At 38.4% G+C, this 20,893-nt stretch overlaps 1 protein-coding gene and 1 pseudogene across 1 annotated transcript; both read right to left on the bottom strand.

The window, feature by feature from the left end:
• Window positions 1–806: 806 nt before the first annotated feature.
• LOC131327955 (protein trichome berefringence-like 7) lies at window positions 807–10,086 on the bottom strand (annotated as a pseudogene).
• Window positions 10,087–11,879: 1,793 nt separating this feature from the next.
• Window positions 11,880–15,054, bottom strand: LOC131326092 (protein trichome birefringence-like 34). The gene is made up of 5 exons (XM_058358687.1): window positions 14,365–15,054; window positions 13,625–13,796; window positions 12,948–13,147; window positions 12,669–12,827; window positions 11,880–12,347 (listed from the first exon to the last, which is right to left on the bottom strand). Exons 1-5 carry the CDS (start codon window positions 14,706–14,708, stop codon window positions 11,999–12,001), a joined length of 1,224 nt encoding a protein of 407 aa, XP_058214670.1. The 5' UTR covers window positions 14,709–15,054; the 3' UTR covers window positions 11,880–11,998.
• Between the last annotated feature and the right edge of the window lie 5,839 nt (window positions 15,055–20,893).

Below are 20,893 nucleotides of genomic sequence, written 5' to 3'. Positions count from 1 at the left end.
TGTTAGAAATCCCTAAACTAGATTATGAGCAGGCCTTCGGCGGTTTAACACCCGCTTGGCCGGTCACGACTTCCAGGGTCGGTTTTAGGTCGTGACAGTAAGTACTTGAATTTTTCCACTCACTAGTTCGGTCGGTTGGTAAGGCTAAACTTACTCTTTGATGCTGAAAGCACGCAGAACTAAATTTCAGCCCACGTAGGTGCGGTGGGATCCTTTGCAAATGGTGTGTGGTGCAGAGGGCAATGTTCGATCTCTTATGGGTACGTGAAGTACTGTATCTGCATAGTCACGTGTAATAAGAGAAAGATTGAACATGAAAAGAATGAAGGGAAATGCATGTGGTGCTTGAGGGAAAGAGCTTTAGCAATTGTATATTTGATCCAACACAAATAAGCGATTCCGTTTATCGAAGTGGACTTCCACTAGTGGAGAGGAAGGGTTCTAAGATTCAAGCTAACGGTTAGTAGAATCTTTAAGAGATACATCACAAACAATATCTAGGTACACCATTATCCAAGGATGTACGATATGCAATATTAGTTGCACATCACTCTCTTGATTGATGGTTTCTGGCTAGATTGTCTGGAGGATCCTCGACTGGCACCATCCCACTCTCAAGGACTTTGTTTTGTAGGTCTGAGAGGAGGAGAGAGCACATAGGAGCACAGTCCATTTTCCGGCATCACCAGTTATGTGTGAATTAATCATCTTCTCGCAAATAAGATATGTTCATATTTACCATGATATTGCATATGTATACAGAATCTGTCACTTGTTTAATTTCAGTGTACTAATAACTGAGGAGAAGCAATAATTTTCCCATGGCCTCTCTTTGTGCCAATTTTAAAATTCCATCCTTCAAAACTCTCAAAAGTCAAACTATTTTACAACTTCCACCAATTCCGATGACCTATTTATAAGAAAAGATCTTAAAAAATCACGTACTTTACATTTAGATTCATGTGAGATTAAAAATGTAAGCGTAAAGGATTTCATTCCAAACATCAGGCACACCGGGAAGGCACCAATGGTTGCAATCAGAATAGCTTCTTGGGTTAGACAATTGATCTTCATTTAGAGGCGTCCATTGCTTTTAATGAATGGACGGGTGAGATTCTTTTCTGTACTCCGAAAGTTGTGTTATATTCATCATTTCTATCTTCAAACCTTTTGCTCTCAGTTCATCCATGGCTGCTTCTGCTATTTTCATCATTCTCATGTCTGATCCACTTCCCCAATAGCCTTCTTTAGTTATTGGCAGAGTTTCATTGTAGCAATTGTCAGGTTGTGACATCCCCCATTCTTGACCCCTAAAATGTTTTTTTCGAACGGCGAAAAAAGAAGATTTTATCAATGTCAAATGATGTAGAGAAAGCTAAATGATTTTAACCTCGCTTTAACGAAAATGCACTCCTATTTTTGTGTTCATCTATGTAAATCACAAACATATCCAAGGGTGGAGCTACCATGGCTCAATTGGGGTGTAAATATGTCACCTAAAATTCATATTCGTGGCAGTAACATAATCTATCGTGGCATTATCACCACCCGATGTAGGAAGTTTACTAAAAGTAACTCATTAGAAAACTCTCGCAGATACTTGGCATTAAAACTCAAATTAAGCTGAAAGTTCATACATAAGATGTGTCGGCGACATGCTCATGAAAAACGACCGGGTCTTGTTACGGTCGACATGAATATCCAACCAATCTGACCACGTCTTTATAGCCATCTCATAGCTCCGTAACATCTCAACTTCTTTGGTGATTTGATCCGGACTTTCAAACGATCCCCATCTAGTCAAATTGTACCAAAAAATAAATAATTGCTTGGTTCATAGAAATATTTTGGATGAAGTTGAACGATTGTACTTACAAGAGCTTCATTTTGGGCCGTTGTCTCCACCACAGATAGGAGTTGAAGACGAGTATATCTGCATTGGTCCAATGCTTAGCATGCTTTACGATTTCACTGATTCGGACTATTCGTTCTGGCCACCGGTGGGTCACTGGATCATCGGAGTTGGATTCCACGAGCATTGGCGACCAGTAGAAATCGATTGAGGCGTTGTATTCCTAATTGCATTAACCAACATTAGACAGAGGAGCCAAATTTACTCAGCCACAAAAGGCTCAAACTTCACACGAAGTATTGTACTGCAATGTGAAGCTATTTCAGTTAATGTCAAGTGCAGGTGAAGTAATAGGTTGGTTTGGTGCTGTTATCATATTATGGCTTGAACAGAAGAACCATTTGAATAAAACCCAACCTCAATCCATTATGGCTTGAACATAAGAACCATAATTCAATCGTGTTCAGCATATATTAGGTAATGCCTTTTCTTCTCATGCCTTGTCTAAGCCACTAGAAAGCCTCAATATGATAAAACCACCTTGAGAGACAATATGCAATGCACGACACATATTCTTATGTCATTTATAAAACGGATAGAAAGATGCACGAATCATGATACGTACCCAGATTTAAGAACATTCTTAGAAATAGCATTGTTCATTGAGATTCTTAAACCGATTCGATCACTATTTTGTTAAGGGTGAATTTCCAAACAGAAATCAATAAAGAGCATTGATAACTTGGTTGTTGGAACATACAACAAGTAAGGATTACTCTCCAAGCTCGGAGGTTCGACTCCCACCATCAGAAGAAGAAATTTTGGAGTCACTGGAGTTTGTCCAATTATTAATTTCAGGGGTCTGAGATTAGTCAAGGTACTTGTAAGCTGGTCCAAAGACTCGATCATGAAAACAATTGTATCAAAATTGGGGACATACAAGTATTGTTGTTTGGAGCAGAGCTGCCCGAATGCTTGGCCATTTTGATGCATGAAAATGTTCATTGATAGTCACTTGACAGCGGTTTTCAAAGAGAATGGCAGATTATAGGGAAAACAAGACTCACAATGGCTTTGAATTTGAAAAAGGATCCATTTAATTGCTGGGATTTGAGTGCTGCTGGGATAGCTGACTCCACCAAACACACCATCGAGACCCATTGGTTCCTATTCAAAGAATCTCCAACAAACACCATCCTCTTCCCCCTGAGCTTCTCCAACAATGCCGTGGCATTGAACCTTTCGACATGAAAAGAAACACTCAAAATCCATAAAATTGTTCTATTTTCTCCTAGTTCTTTGGTTAATGAGGTTGTATTTTCATTATTTTTTTTATAAATGCAGTTGTATATGTCTTTTGGACACGGTATTTTTTCTGTGACAACCAGTTGGGTCATATAAATTGGAGGCCTTGGGTGGCCGCCTCAACTGCGTAGTGGTTGGGCTGCCCACCACCAAACTCCAAACAACATGAATGTGTGTGTGTGTGTGTGTGTGAGAGAGAGAGAGAGAGAGAGAGACCTTGGGAGGTCACACTGGTGAGGCTGCCACCTCCAACTCTGATAGTTCAAGTCCTTCCTCCCAAACTTCTCACAAGCAAACTCATCCCACATGAAAGTGCATTCTTTCTCCTTGTACAAAGGGTAAGACTTGTTATCAAATACCCATTTGCCAGAAAACAGATTGCATTTCTCCGATGAGTTTCTTTGCTTAGTTGCCTGATCTTCATCTTCAAAAACCCATAACCTCCTCTCTCCTGACCAGTAAACGGCAACTAATACGACTGCCACGAGGAGGGTTATGAGGGAATTCACACTGCGTCCTAGTATCAGAGGCTTTGCCATTTACTTGCCGGCCCCCTGTGGCCTTGTTCATTAATTCTAAAAACACATCATCAATGAGGAGCAGTTGATCGGATCAAGGGTGGTTGGTTTATTTGAATTATGTGAGACTTATAGAAGGGTTTTTACTAGGATTGGTTGCTTATGCCTTGTGGAGGTGATTATATGACTTTTATAGTAGTTATTTACGGATCATGTCTGTTAAATTAAGCTAGCATAAAGTTTAGTGGGTCATAGGACAACTGTTGTTCAACTCTCTATGATTTAAAAATTTTCTAGTAGTCAAATATCCCAACTTTTGACATATAAACAACGATTAATACTTGTGGTGATGTCGTATAATTCCAGCATTAAGGATCCGGAATATCTGTCATTTTGATTCCTTTTTGTAAACATGCATCTGGTTTAGGCAACTGCTAGAGCAACCACATGGGAAATTTGGAGAGTGAAGGAAATAGCTTTAGCAGTTGGATGTTCCAAAAAAAAAAATTGGAAAATGACAACCGATCCCTCAGCCCCTGAATATATACATCATTATTTACAAAACCATTAATTACCCCCATAAAAAAAAACCCCCTTATCGAAGCGTAAACCTTGAATCAGGCTTCAAAAACCCACTAGTTGAGTGGCTAAGTCGTGGCTAAGTGTTTGTTTTTTGTTTTACTTGTTGTCGATGATCGACAGAGAAATATTCTAAGTACTGGATAGAATTTATTCTCAATTTGGAGAGTATTGAAGGAAAGTGCTTTAGCAGTTGGATGTTCCAGTAGAAAAATTGGAAAACCATAACCGATCTCTCAGCCCCTGAATATATACATCAGCATTCACAAAACTAATAGCCCCCATAAACAAAACTTATTGAAGTGTAAACCAATTGAATCAGGCTTTAGAAACCCTACAGCTGAGTGGCTAATTCAATGGGTAAGTATTTGAATTTTTCCACTCACTAGTTGGGTCGGTTTGTGAGGCTAAGCTTACTCTTTGATGCTGAAAACACGCATAACTAAATTTCAGCCCTACGTAGGTGTGGTGGGATCCTTTGCAAATGGTGTGTGGTGCTGAGGGCAATGTTCGATCTCTTATGGGTATGTGAAGTACTCTATCTGCATATTCACGTGGAATGAACATGAAAAGAATGAAGGGAAATGCATGTGGTGCTTGTGGGAAAGAGCTTTAGCAATTGTATATTTGATCCAACACAAATAAGCGATTCCGTTTAACGAAGTGGACTTCCACTAGTGGAGAGGAACGGTTCTAAGATTCAAGCTAGCCATCAGTAGAATCTTTAAGAGATACAGCACCAACAATATATAGGTACACCACTATCCAAGGATGTAAGATATGCAATATTCGTTGCACATCACTCCGTTGATTAAAGGTTTCTGGCTAGATTGTCTGGAGGATCCTCGATTGGCACCATCCCACTGTCAAGGACTTTGTTTTGTAGGTCTGAGAGGAGGAGAGAGCACTTAGGAGTACAGTCCATTTTCCGGCATCACCAGTTATGTGTGAATTAATCATCTTGTTGCAAATAAGATAAGTTCATATTGAGCATGGTATTGCATATACATATAGAATCTGTCACTGGTTTAATTTCAGTGTACCAATAACAGAGATGAAGCAATTTTTCCTTGGCCTCTCTTTGTTCCAATTTTAAAAATCCAGCCTTCAAAACTCTCAAAAGTCAAACTATTTTACAACTTCCACCAATTCCGGTGACCTATTTATAAGAAAAAGATCTTAAAAAATCACGTACTTTACATTTAGATTCATGTGAGATTAAAAATGTAAGCGTAAAGGATTTCATTCCAAACATCAGGCACACCAGGAAGGCACCAATGGATGCAATCAGAATAGCTTCTTGGGTTAGACAATTGATCTTTGGTTAGAGGCGTCCATTGCTTGTTATGAATGGACGGATGAGATTCTTTTCTGTACTCCGAAAGTTGTGTTATATTCAGCATTTCGATCTTCAAACCTTTTGCTCTCAGTTCACCCATGGCTGCCTCTGCTATTTTCATCATTCTCATGTCCGATCCACTTCCCCAGTAGCCTTCTTTAGTTATTGGCAGTGTTTCATTGTAGCAATTGTCAGGTTGTGACATCCCCCATTCTTGACCCCTACAATGTTTTTTTTAACGGCAAAAAAAGAAGATTTTATCAATGTCAAATGATATACAGAAAGCTAAATGATTTAAACCTCGCTTTAACGAAAATGCAGTCCTATTTTTGTGTTCATATATGTAAATCACAAAAATATCCAAGGGTGGAGCTACCATGGCTCAAGTGGGATGTAAATATGTCACCTGAAATTCATATTCGTGGCAGTAACATAATCTATCGTGGCATTATCACCACCCGATGTAGGAAGTTTACTAAAAGTAACTCATTAGAAAACTCTCTCAGATACTTGGCATTGAAACTCAAATTAAGTTGAAAGTTCATACTTAAGATGTGTCGGCGACATGCTCATGAAAAACGACCGGGTCCTGTTACGGTTGACATGAATATCCAACCAATCTGACCACGTCTTTATAGCCATCTCGTAGCTTCGTAACATCTCAACTTCTTTGGTGATTTGATCTGGACTTTCAAACGATCCCCATCTAGTCAAATTGTACCAAAAAATAAATAATTGCTTGGTTCATAGAAATATTTTTGATGAAGTTGAACGATTGTACTTACAAGAGCTTCATTTTGGGCCGTTGTCTCCACCACAGATAGGAATTGAAGACGAGTATATCTGCATTGGTCCAATGCCTAGCATGCTTTACGATTTCACTGATTCGGACTATTCGTTCTGGCCACCGGTGGGTCACTAGATCATCGGAATTAGATTCCACGAGCATTGGCGACCAGTGGAAATCGATTGAGGCGTTGTATTCCTAATTCATTGCATTAACCAACATTAGACAGAGGAGCCAAATTTACTCAGCCACAAAAGGCTCAAACTTCACACGAAGTACTGTACTGCAATGTGAAGCTATTTCAGTTGATGTCAAGTGCAGGTGAAGCTGTGCCGTTATCATATTTTGCAGTTTTTTTTTTTTTCAAAATTATAACAGCCATATATTGATACCAAATTAAACAAAACATCAAAAAAGATGATCATCTCGCCCTAAAGAGCGCAATAATCACGAAGGAGGTCTAGCATCCCAAGTCTTGGAACCAGAACCTCGCACTTCATGACTTACCAATGTATCAGCCACCACATTAGCCGATCTTCTCACAAACCGGAACAAGCAACTCACAAACCATCTTGCCAATCCACAAATATCTTCGATTATCACTTCTACATCAGTCAGGCATAGTATATCCCTGTTCAAAATCCGAACAACCGGTTGCAAATCTCCCTCAACCACGATACTACCTATGCCCAAGGCGTGCGCAAATTCCATAGCCGCTCGTCAAGCTATTTTGCAGTTGGGAGTTTGTTTTCTTTGACATTTTGCAAAAGAAAGACCAGTTGAATTACTGGGTTTTTTCCATCATTTTCAATTCAAAGACCTAACAAAATCTAGAAATCCCTGAAAGTGATGAAGTTGAAGATGAGCTACTGACTATGTGGTGTTATATGAATGAGCCAATCAAATGATTCAAAACTATTACACTATTAGTCACTTTTAGGAATTTTTCTTCCACGCCCCACAGTGGTATTGGGGTATGGATGCCCCATAAGTATGAACCTTTAGATTGAAAAATGGATAAATCTCAGCTATTAGATCAAAATCACTCAAAAAACAAGGTGGTTTTACAATTTTTTCACAAAAAATTACAATTTTACTTACCACAAAAAAATTAGTTTTTTATTTGGTCATAGTTTATAGATTAGTTCACAGTGAGTCTAAAGGCTGTCTATAGCCCTGAACCCCACCCTTGCCCTCGCGTGGTGCGAACCCCTGCCTCCATTGAAGGAGAAGGGTGAGTTTACCAACTTGACAAGCTTGGTTTGCTCCACAAAACTAACTTTACTTACCATAATGTATGGTCAAACTTGCTACAATGTATGACCATACTTGTCACAATGTATACCCAAACTTACCATATTATGGGGCCATAGTACGTACTTACTATGAGTTAGATTGATACTTTTTGAGGAATTTTGTAGGGTTATGAGTAGATAGAGAAATGAGAATAATGATTGGAAATAGGGATGAGTAATAATTGAAAGTAGGGGTAATTAGTGTCTTTCGAGTTGAGAATTTTTTTTCAAAAAACAACCCAAATAAAACACGAATCAACATAATGACTGAGATTAAAAAAGGAAGATCCACCGGTTAAGGGAAAATAGGGGCATGGATGTCCCCAAACCGGACTGGGGCATCATAGCCGGACAACCCCATTTCTAGACCTAGTTTCGATCTAAATCATACTCCCTCTATCTCGAAACTTTGTCTGGTTCGCAAAGCGAGAGCTTTAAAAAAAATTCATTTTTTCAAAAAAACTCATTGATATTAGTAACTAGCTATAAAAAGTTTCAAATTTTTGTACGAAATACATCATCATTTTTAAGTTTTCGTTTTGCGAATTGGACAATCTTTTGAAGACGGAGGGAGTAGTTGTAAAAACCTACGATACGAAATATGTATCCTAAGATTCGTATTGTCTCCTTCGAAAATCAATATGTATCTCCCTTCGTATCTTTTATCCGCAGAAATCCCATTTACGGAGCGAAAACACGGTTTAAAGCATTTGATCTAATTATGGCTAAGTTCACACCATTTGAATAAAATCCAACCTCAATCCATTATGGCTTGAATAGAAGAACCATAATTCAATCGTGTTCTGCATATATTAGGTAATGGCATTTCTCTTCATGCCTTGTCCAAGCCATTAGAAAGCCTCAATTTGATTAAACCAACTTGAGAGACAATATGCAATGCACGACACGTATTCTGATATCATTTATAAAATAGAAATGCTAGGGACAAAGAAAAATTATTCCGAAACTACCCCGAAAAGATCAACTAGTGGTTGAGATTCACTTTGATGTGTGTGACACAATTATCAAAGTGATTCTCAACCATTGATTGCTGTTTTCGGGGTACTTTCGGGGTAAATTTTCTTTGTACCTAGCATTTCCCTTTATAAAATGGATAGAAGATGCACGAATCATGATACGAATTTCCAAACAGAAATCAATAAAGAGCATTGATAACTTGGTTGTTGGAACATACAACAAGGATTAATACTCTCCAAGCTCGGAGGTTCGACTCCCACCACCAGAAGAAGAAATATTGGAGTCACTGGAAGTTTGCCCGATCATTAATTTTAGGGGTCTAAGATTTGTCGAGGTATGTGTAAGCTGGTCCAAAGACTCGATCATGAAAACAGTTGTATCAAAATTGGGGACATACAAGTATTGTTGTTTGGAGCAGAGCTGTCCGAATGCTTGGCCATGTTGATGCATGAAAATGTTCATTGATATGGTCACTTGGCAGCGGTTTACAAAGAGAATAGCAGATTATAGGGGGGGGGGGGGGGGGGGGGGGGGGGGGGGGGGAAAGAGCCACAATGGCTTTGAATTTGAAAGAGGATCCATTTAATTGCTGGGATTTGAGTGGTGCTGGGATAGCTGACTCCACCAAACACACCATCGAGACCCATTGGTTCCAATTCAAAGAATCTCCAACAAACACCATCCTCTTCCCCCTGAGCTTCTCCAACATTGCTGTCGCATTGAACCTTTAGACATGAAAAGAAACACTCAAAATCCATAAAATTGTTCTATGTTCTCCTAGGTTTTTGGCTAATGAGGAGGTATTTTCAATTTTTTTATTTATAAATGCAGTTTTATATGTCTTTCGGACACGGTATTTTTTCTATGACAGCCAGACCGGTCATATAAATTGGAGGCCTTCGAAAAAGTGAGGCCTTGGGCAGCGCGCGGGTGAGAGAGAGAGAGAGAGAGAGAGAGAGAGAGAGAGAGAGAGAGAGAGAGAGAGAGAGACCTTGGGAGGTCACACTGGTGAGGCTGCCACCTCCAACTCTGATAGTTCAAGTCCTTCCTCCCAAACTTCTCACAAGCAAACTCATCCCACATGAAAGTGCATTCTTTCTCCTTGTACAAAGGGTAAGACTTGTTATCAAATACCCATTTGCCAGAAAACAGATTGCATTTCGCCGATGAGTTTCTTTGCATAGTTGCCTGATCTTCATCTTCAAAAACCCATAACCTCCCCTCTCCTAACCAGTAAACGGCAACTAATACGACTGCCAAGAGGAGGGTTATGAGGGAATTCACACTGCGTCTTAGTATCAGAGGATTTGCCATTTACTTTCCGGCCCCCTGTGGCCTTGTTCATTAATTCTAAAAACACATCATCAATGAGGAGCAGTTGATCGGATCAAGGGTGGTTGGTTTATTTGAGTTATGTGAGACTTATAGAGGGGTTTTTAATAAGATTGGTTGCTTATGCCTTGTGGAGTGATTGTAAGACTTTTATATTAGTTATTTAAGGATCATATCTGTTAAATTAAGCATAAAGTTTAGAGGGTCATATGACAACTGTTGTTCAACTCTCTCTGATTTAAAAATTTTCTAGTAGTCAAATATGCCAACTTTTGACATATAAACAACGATTAATACTTATGGTGATGTCGTATAATTCCAGCATTAAGGATCCAGAATATCTGTCATTTTGATTCCTTTTTGTAAACATGCAACTGGTTTAGGCAACTGCTAGAGCAACCACATGGGAAATTTGGAGAGTGAAGGAAAGAGGTTTAGCAGTTGGATGTTCCAAAAAAAAAAATGGAAAATGACAACCGATCCCTCAGAGCATCTCCAACCCTTGATTTTAAATTGGAGATGTTAATTTTTTTTTTGATGGCTTATGTGGCATTTTGGCATCTCCAATTTGACATCAAAGGCTCATTTCCAACCTTTATATCTAATTCTTTTTATTTGACATCAATCTAATTCCTCTCCAACCCTTATGTCAAATGGTATTTTTCAAATTCAAACAACCAAAATTTTCGAACGATTATGTTTTTCAAAAATTGGCATGCCACTAGCTTGATGCCAAAATTGGCAAGTCTGGAGCAAGCTTTATTACACGTGGACTTGGCCCAAGGAAAGGCAGCTTAATTGGAACGGAGGAAGCTATCAAAAGTTTACGTTGAACATCCACCTCAGATTTGGCATGCTTTGGTTGGAGATGCCCTCAGCCCCTGAATATATACATCATCATTTACAAAACCCTTAATTACCCCCATAAAAAATAAAAAAAAAAACCTTATCGAAGCGTAAACCATTCGAATAATGCTTCAGAAGCCCAATAGTTGAGTGGCTATCGTGGGTAAGTGTTTGTCTTTTGTTTTACTTCTTGTTGATGATTGACAGAGAAATATTCTAAGTACTGGAATGTGGATGTTTGTGGTGGTAGAGTTTGGTTCCCTACCGTATTTCAGGACTTCTTTAGAAATAAACGTAATGAAATGAATGGAAATGGAAAAAGAATAATAAATGGACTTTATTATTCTTCAAAGTAGAAGTCGATCGACAATATAAACACAGTCGAGTGGACGATTACGTTACAAGCTAATCCTAGAGTAAGAAAAATAAAGTACAAATAAAAAGTAGAAGCCTTTGGGCGATTTTGTGTGTGTGTGTGTGTGGGGGGGGGGGGGGGGGGGGGGGTGGGTTTACAATGAGGCCTAAAAGGCTATTTATAGGAAAACAAAAATGTGCAGAAAATAATTTCCTAATTTTCCACTACTCTTCATTCTTCTAATTTGATTCCAAGTATCCAAATAACTTCCCTTCCACTTCAAAGTGTGTAGAACGATGACAAGTGTCCTTTTAACTTCTAAATGTATAGGAGCATGCCAAATATCTTGCACTTCATTAAAATACAAAGAAATAAAAGAAATAAAAACTAGTTATATTATAAATACAAAATAATAAAATAGGAAGCATTCTCATAATCGCCACATTCCAGCCGATCATCGACAATCAGTAAATATATGGTGTAAACAGTAAGTACTTGAATTTTTCCACTCACTAGTTGGGTCAGTTGGTGAGGCTAAACTTACACTTTAATGCTGAAAGCACGCATAACTAAATTTTAGCCCCACATAGGAGATCCTACAAACTCCTATATGACAATTGACTCTACCCTCCACAAGGTTTGTATTGGCATTTCACTTACGCCCAACCGTTAATCAACTTTTATGTCAATGGTAAGTCAAAATCAATCGGTGTTGGTGAACAGAAGGAGTATTTTTGCTAGCAAATTTAAGTTACAAAACTGAACAAAGATTAATAACCGTAAATTTTTCATTTTGTTCGGAACTTTGACCATTAAAAATGAAAAATGTATGTGTAAAGTAGCTCGTTCCAAACATCAGGAACTCCGGGAACACACCAATTCGCGCAATCAGCATAAGTTTTCGGATTCGCTAGTTGTTCTTTGGTTAAACGGTTCCACATCCTCTGGTAAATCGATGTGTGAGCATCCTTTCGATACTCCGAGAGCTGTGTTATATCGATCGTTTGAATCTTCAATCCCCTTGTTTTCAGCTTGGTAATGGTGGTTTCGAGCATTTGGTCTACTCTGGGGTTCGATTCTCTCGCAGGATATCCCTCTTTCAGTATTGGCTCTGTTTCGCCATAGCAATTTTCGCCTTTAGCCTTTCCCCATTCTTCACCCCTGCAAATTTGCACACACTTAGCAAATTTTCAAATGACAATAGCAAAAAGACTATATTTCTAGTCATCTTAAAATCCCTTCTGAGTTTAGAGCGGGAGAGGATCCTCTCCAGTCCCTTTCTAAGAGATCTAAGAAGATATGATCGATCATCAAAGTGTACCCGGAAAAAAACCCACATTGGCCTCCAACAGGACAGGAATCGCTTGGACATATCCTGACCTGTTTAGGGCTGCTTCATCTCCATGGCTGCTTCATCTCCATTTGTATCACCGAAAAGGAAAATGGAACTGTAATCCTGGATTGGACTCATTTTCTACGTACCTTTCATGTGTAGGCGACCTGCTAACAAAATAAATTTTCGTCTTTGTACGATTTATGTGGAACTCCAACCAATCCGACCATGTTTTTAGCGCTATCTCAAGAGCACGTAGCATCTCGACTTCTTCGTAGATCTTGTCTGGGCTTTCAAAGGATCCCCACCTAATTACAGGCAACATAACCTCGAATTGAAGACGAAATAAATATAATTGTTCCAAGAGAAATTCCTTGCTTATTTGATCAAAATGCTAGTAGTACTCAGTTTCCAAAAATATTACTTACAAAACCTTGAATTTTGGCCTTCTCCCCCACATGTGGGAATTGAAGACAAGGATATCTGCATCAGTCCAGAGCCTAGCATGCCTTTCAATTGCCTGGACTCCCACAATCTGCTCCGATGAGAAGTTGTGGAGGACCGGATGATCGGAGTTTGATTGCACCAGATATGGTGCCCAATAGTGCTGAATTGTCGCGTTGTATTCCTTCGATTTGACATTAACCAGCCACTCAATTGACAGAAATATTAACCTTCGAAATTGACCATGTCATATGGACTAGACTAAAGCATCGGGTGTCGTTGTGTGTGTCTAAAACTTTTCAATATAGAATATACGGTACGTATTCCCTTAATGTTAGATATGGTTACTCGTCTAGAATAACTACCTGTGATATTTACATTAATTTCATTTATGGGGAGGGAGCTAGAACTATCTATATATCCTTCATGTGAGAGGCTAGACAATTTTGGATACAGTATTGGAGGCATGCTCATATACTTGGTCTTATTTAAGATATGACACGTTACCCGCGAAGTCTAGCGAGAATTGATGAGTTCATGTAATAGTAGTAATCGAATAGTCATTACTTGATGTTTAGAAACAATAGTGCTCGGGATGTGAGGTTCATGTGTATCGAACGGTCATGGAAACATCTTGTTTGCTAATAATTGGTTGACTCACATTGATTTTGAGGGTGGTTGTGGACCCGTTTGTGATCACAGATTTGAGAGCCGGAGGAATCGATGAATCGAGCAAGCAGACCATTGAAGCCCATTGGTTTCTGGTCACTGCATCTCCAACAAATACAAGCCTCTTTCCCCTTAGTCTATCCAGCATTGCCATGGCATCAAACCTAAACAAACATAGTCAATCTCTACAAAACTTCAGATCAAGACAACCAAATATAAGCCAAACCAAAAGGAAAAAGAGTTGGGATTGTCTTAAGCTCGGCTGTTCAATTGGGCTCAATGGGCCTGGCCCACTTTATTGGAAACCGTGCGCAGGGACTTTAAGACCCAAAACAAACAAGCCTGTGATCATCCCCGCCAATATCCAAACACAACCCTTTAACTGATGCCTAATTGAAGACAATCCTACTCCAAGGGAAAAAGATAGATACTCAAATTTTTCCACACCCCTATTCCAATGCATTTTCGAACATTTGATCAAGCGGGAACTATTTATCTCTTAAAACTCTCAAGTGATCAAACAGCCAAAAGTACACCAACACATGGATAGAAAAAAAAAATCCATACTAAAGATTTTGAGAGGGGCATATTATGTGTGACCGAGGGACCTACTCATCTCATGTAAGATACTTGTGTCCGCATATGTGCAGAAACATCTGTGCCCATAATCGTATTCCTATTTGCATGTGTGTGCGCGCGCGCGCGTGTTTGAGAGAGAGAGAGAGAGAGGACCTTGGAAGATCACAGTCATGAGGCTGCCACCTCCAGTGCTGGTACTTGGAGTCCATTCGCCCAGTTCTCTCACAGGACACCCCATTGAAAATGGACATGAATGAGCAGTGGTTTTCTTTGTACAGAGGGTAAGACTCATCATCATACACCCATTTCCCTGAAAACAAATTGCAGCTAGACAGTGTCTTTCCCTTCCCAAGGGCCAACCAATTCCTGCTTTCTTTTGTCATGTAAACAGCACCAAGGATCAAGCCCCCAATTAGAATAGCAATCACATAACTAATAATATTGCTGCTTCTGATTCTCCTTCCTCTGGCATGCAGGATTTGGCTTTTGGTTGCCATCTAACATTAGACCTTGTAGCATTTTCCCATCAAATCCCTATTGAGATGAGTATGTATTGAGAAAATGCATTTTTTCGTGTTCGTCAAATGACCAAAATACCCTTTTTACTAGGTTGTACTTGGGTACAACGGGTTAGTTTTATGATCTTATTGTTGGAATATTTACGCGCGGTGGTTGCGTCTTTTGTATTCTCGTGATTATAATGAATTTCTTGCTATTCTTTAAAAAACAAAACTCATCCAATCCAAATGTTGTATGTGCTAAGGGAACCGCTGATTGTTTCATTCTTCTATTGTTTTTGAGTGCAATTTTATTTACTCACCTACCATGTGCATGTTGTGTTTGTTGGATTAATTGTTTGTCGGTGAAAACGCTTTTTATTGAATTGAAGGTGAATGAGTCTTTTCATAGAGTCACTTGACAAATTAAACTGTTAAGAAGACTTAATTCGACAATTAATGTAAGATTAACGTGGGAGTATGAAGTCTTTTCAATCGAACGTTACAGTGCGAACATGTACTAGGGATAATTACACTTACCATCCCTCCCCCTCTTTATATTCATGATTGTCAACGCTACTCCGTAAATTAATTGTGAAATCACCCTTGTGTTCACATAGACTTGGGAAGGCTGAACCGCTGGAGGAAAACGATGTACTCTGCTAGACGTGACCTTTGTAATTTCAACTTGGCGGTGCTTTAGGAGCAAAGACTTTTTAAAAAACTAATGAACGAGTCAGATTATTTGTGCGAAATCCCAAAGTGGATCTCACACAACCATCTGTCCACTGAGTATCTGTTCGCATAGTTTTATAGCCTGTGCTTTGGGGTGAGGTGGGGTGGCCCATGGAGTATTTATAAAGGAAGATCTCTATTTTTTCTCGTGAAATTTTAGTAGTTTTGCTTCCTTATATTTTTACTTATAGCATCTCCAACAGCCTAGCTCGCCTGAACTTGCATAGTTTCTCGCTCAAATGCCTAGCCCAAACCCTCAATCTCAGAACCATCATCCTCACATGAAGCTCGGCACTTTGAGGGGTAGCTACAGTAACTCACCACACCCATGCAGCGAGCTATTGTATGTAGCAACTTCAATCAATGATTTATTCTCTCTTTTTCAATTCATCACTTTCACCAATCATGGTGTGGGTTTCTTAGAGGGGTTTGATCCGCTTTCAAGGGAGGGCGAGGGCTGTGGGTAGACCTTCCGTGGGCCAATCGGGGGTGTCGGAGAGAGGAAGGAATTCTAGAGGCCGTTGCCGGAACTAAGGTGGTCGATCTGGGTTTTGTTGATATGGGTTTGTCTTCCTTCATCTAAACATATGCGCACAATATTGGTGTGTATATATTGTGTCTATAAAGAAAATATAGTGTGTATGTATGTGTGTATATATAAAAATGTTGGTGTGATTCAAATAGTCTAAATGGCGAGGCTGTTGGGGAGTTAAGATATTTATAGGTTCGCTAAAGTAGAGAACGACATTTTTCTTAGGCTTTTTGCTCAGTGCCTGCTGGAGGCTGGAGATGCTTCTTCTATACATTATATTTGAACTTCCAAATCTTAACACTAGTGGCCCCGTTTTGTTAAGATTTTTATTTTTTAAATACTTATTTTATATTTTACGAGACATGTTATTTTCTCATAATACATCACCTTAATTTAATTCAAAAAATAAATACGTATTTCTCTTAACGGAATGGATAAAAAAAAAAATTTAGTTCCGCTTTTGCCAAAAAGGCTGCATTTGGGGACGACTCTTCCACCCTCCAACCAATCAAACGTGCCATTTGACCCACTTTTGAATTTTCACATGATTAATGATACTCACTTCAATAGATTTATCCCCAACTTCAACTTGCATGAAGAATCACATGCTTCATTTCAATCATGTGAACTTGATCGAGGACATTATACGTACACAAACGATATGGGTACAGGTAATGGGTCTAACTGCTCTCTATGGAAATCAGCTCAATCGGATATCGGTGGTAGCGTTTACAAAAACACTCAACTTTTCTTTAGAGAATTCATGTTTGAATTTAGAGACAAAGTTGGATGTTTCGTAAACGTTCTTATAGATATCCAATTGAACTAGTTTTCCTCAAGGTATACCGTAAAGTAAATGATTTAAACAAAACGAAAAGCTCCGATTATCTTTATGAGATCCGATACGGATTCCAAAGGGTTCTGTACGTGCGGCGGCTTTGAAAGTGTATACATTTGTCGTGATATTTGGAAGTATACATACATTTGTCAATAATATCATGCGATCTTTTTCCTATGTACGTGCATGTTTGGCCTTTTCTACTCCCCTTTTACTTTTATCGTTCACCCATATATTTCGAGAAGATCCTGCATTTGTAAGAGGTTAACATCATGCATGTGAATATCGATGACCAACTTGGCCACATTGAGGCTGGCTTGTGACCATTTTGGTTTTGTATCTATATAGGTATATACATGTACGTAAGTACGTTTATGAGCTTTATGACCAGCCTGGCTGGATCCGGGGTACTGTGGTGCACCACTGTGTAGTGCGCTGTAGGGCGGCATGTAGCTAGTGATCCCATCAGTTAACATTTCAGATTAAAAACAAACTTTTAATCTGAACCGTTGAAAACACTTTTGAACGGCTACGATATCGCAATACATGCGCACTACATAGGCAGTGCACAACAGCGCTTCGGGATTCAACCTGGCTATAGTGATTTTACTCTCTTTTCTCTTGGTCCTTTTAGGGCTTTGAATTTGCAAAGAGAAATATATATGTTGCATTAATTAGGAAATACATAGGATTAAGAGGAACAACACCAACATTTAACACGGTTTAGGTTATGCCGTAGAGCATCTCCAACTAAATCTTCAAAATGATTGGTAAAATATATATTGCGCTAATCGAAAGGAAATGGTTTATAAATGCTGATAAGCGTTGCACGGAGTATGTTATAATCGAGAAATTTTTCAGTGTCGGGTGTGCACGGCCTCGTGGTGCCCGTGCGCGCATCTCAACCGTCTAAAACACTTTTAGACGGCCCAGATTTGTCTGGGTTTGAGAGGGGTGTTTTAGTAATTTTGTACTAAAAAAATTACCCAAACCAATCTTAGCTGTCCGAAACACGTTTGGACAGTCAAAATGCGCACATGGACACCACGTGGCCGTGCTCGCCTAGCACGGAAAAATTTCTCGTTACAATCAGAGTACATTTTTTTGGCGCAAAAATCTGTTATATCAATCAAGTACTCAAAATTTTACACCCAATGTAGGCTTTGACGACGTGTGTGAAACTTTGCAATTCAATCTTCAAAGTCCAGTGAATAAGGCTCCGTTCCAGAAATCTTTTTAAAAAATAAGTACTTATTTTGAAACTTCTCAAAGAAAAATAAAAAGGGTTGTTCCAGAAAACTCAAATAAGCAGCTTATTTCATATTTTCAAACTCAAAAATAACGTAAATGAAAAATAATTTTTCAATTTTTTTTGCACCGTATTAAAAATCTCAATGAGATCTATCAAATAAGATCCATATTGATAGGAAAATTATTTGCGTAAACACATGATTTTTGAGCTTAAAGTTGCCTTAACCAAAAAATAAGTACGTACTTCTTATTTTGTGGAACAAACCTTATTATTGAACAAAAAATAAGAACTTATTCAAGTTCTGGAACGGGGCCTAAATACATATATGTATCACCATTTTTAAAATTTAAAATGTGAAGGTAATATAGCTATACGGCGGAGGATCAAAGATTTGATTGATCGAAGAGTCGTTCTCACTGATCACTAACGGCGGCTAACATATTAAGAAAATAATTTGAAGCATGCATGAGAGATGATGTCACAAAATTCTTGGTTAGCTCAAAATAGTTTGAACAAAGAGATTTGAAGGGCAGGTTGGAATTTCGTAGTATATCGAATTTTGAGTAATATTTGACAACGCATAAGGTTCAATTATGTTTGACGCTCATGATCATCTAACATGAATGAAACAACCGTGCCTAATTTTTTTGTTTAACTGCAAATAACCAATTGTTCTAGCTCTAGTAATATAGCAACTAGTAATAAAACTAACTGGTAACGCCACCTTTTTCAGTAGTGAATAAGTTTTGAGAATGAATTTGTTGCAATCAAGTTATTAGGTGTTTCCGATAGTGAATAAGTTGTAGATGGGTTTGTAAGTAGAGTTATTGTAGCAAAAAAAAGTTTTTGATGACAAATTAGTTACTAAAAATAACTTGATAAAATGTCAGAACTTGTTACTCCCTCCGTCTGGATTTAATAGTTTTTTTTTTGAGTTTGTGTCATTTTTCAATCGATTATATCTTTTAATTTATAATGTCTTACGTGATTTCGAAAACATTGTATTGTAGAACTAATCGAGATCTATCAAATAAGGTTCATATTCGATATGAAATTCATTACAAATTCAAAAATATAACCCATTTTTTAACCGGTTAGAATAGAATTAGAAATAGTTAAATCCTGATATAAAGAGTATTTTTTTTGAACGATACGGTAAAAAGGTTTACGTGTTTTTCCGCCTTTGTTACCGGAAACTAAACGCATTTGTAGGGAGGTTGGTTGGAACGGGTGGCGTGAGAGCATTGATAAGTAGGCAAGAGAACAGAGGTTGGGGAATCCAATCAAATAAAAGAGCCTCTCTCTCTCTCTCTCTCTCTCTCTCTCTCTCTAGTCCTTTCTGCCCACTTGCATCCCAACTTGCATGCCAACGACTGTCCTATGCCTCTAATATTCAATTAGACCAAACAACTGGGCATGCAACTTGCATATTCCTCCTCCTTTTAAACCAAGCAGCCACAGAGAAAGAGAGAGAGAGAGGGGACTCAAAGTTGCAACTTGCAATTTCTTTCTAGAGAGAGAGAGAGAGAGAGAGGGAAAAGGACATAAAAACACACACAAAGTTTGCAACTTGCAATTTCTTGGTAATCAAGCTAGAGAGAGAGAGAAGGGGGGAAAGGACAGAGAAAAACAGAAAAGGTTGCAACTTGCGGTTTCTTTCTTTCTAATTAAACATTAACAGCTATTACTAGTACAATTTACAACGTCAACTTGGGCGAGGTGCAGCTGTTGGATTCCCCCCTACCAAACACTTGTTTTTTCCCCCCGAGTAGAGTATTTTTCAACCTCCCCCATGAATGCATTCATATTGGAAATTCCTACGTTGGATTATTATTATTGTCTGCCCTTAAATTTATTTCCCGTTGTAAAATATATTTTTGACTCCAACGGGTTAATCGATAATCATGCAGATAAATATGTGAAGAGAAAGCAACGAACCGGAGCATCGATCTGTTTCATTTCCATAATTTACCATTTTTGACAATATTTCTATACTGAACATATATTTTATGCTTAACATTTAGGATATTGACCCACGAGGCATTCAGATCAAGAAAACTTTTATGTAGCATTCATATTATGATACCCTTTAAAGAGGCCTCACATTTCAAAACTGCACTAATACTGGAAGCGTCTTTCAAAACCATTCAAAACAACTAGAACTTGTGACTACGAGGATTGCAATTTACAAGCACAGAACAAAAATTGAGAGTGCGAGAATAAACCATTTAAAAAAATTATGTGACCATAAGTTCATTAGTCGATTCCTACATTGGAAAAGCATTTAAATATTGTTTAAATAATCGACCAATTGCATTTCGAAGCTTTCTGTCAAAGGCATCAATGAACCTCGACAAACGCGAAGTAGCTTTCAACGGATCGAGGACTACTCCTGGTTCAAATAATTTATTACCACATGAGAATAATGAGATGAGTCCCCAAGCATTAGCGAAATTATTCAATGTTACTATATTGTCCATTGGCTACCCTCCCATCAAACAATTATTTGCCTATCAACTTAGAGGTTAGTCCGGTATGGATTTTGAGTTTTTTTTTTAAGAGTTTTGAAAGAAGAGAGATAGGTAAAAAAATTGCAATCATCACACACGATCAACGGAATCTAAAAATTGCTTTCGAATTCAAAAACAGGAATGCATTTAAAAAAATTTGCTTCGTTAATTTGACTTGGGTTTGGAGGGAAGTTAATTGGGTGACAAAATAGAAAAAGAAAGATAGAAAAATAATAATAATAGTAAAAGAAAAAAATCTTACTGGAGACTGCGCGGAGAGAAAGAGAGGAGTTATCAAAATAGAAACCATAGAGTAAG

The sequence above is a fragment of the Rhododendron vialii genome, chromosome 5a (assembly GCF_030253575.1).
Source record: "Rhododendron vialii isolate Sample 1 chromosome 5a, ASM3025357v1".
NCBI classification, from domain to species: Eukaryota; Viridiplantae; Streptophyta; class Magnoliopsida; order Ericales; family Ericaceae; genus Rhododendron; species Rhododendron vialii.
The sequence above is the reverse complement of the archived record's forward strand: the minus strand, read 5'-3'. Positions and strand labels throughout refer to the sequence as shown.

Coding starts and splice junctions, on each gene's coding strand:
- LOC131326092 (XM_058358687.1), bottom strand. CDS start 14,708: ATGGCAACCAAAAGCCAAATCCTGCATGCCAGAGGAAGGAGAATCAGA. Junction 13,148..13,624: donor CAACCACCCTCAAAATCAAT/GTGAGTCAACCA, acceptor GTCAAATCGAAG/GAATACAACGCGACAATTCA. Junction 12,828..12,947: donor AGGCCAAAATTCAAGGTTTT/GTAAGTAATATT, acceptor GCCTGTAATTAG/GTGGGGATCCTTTGAAAGCC.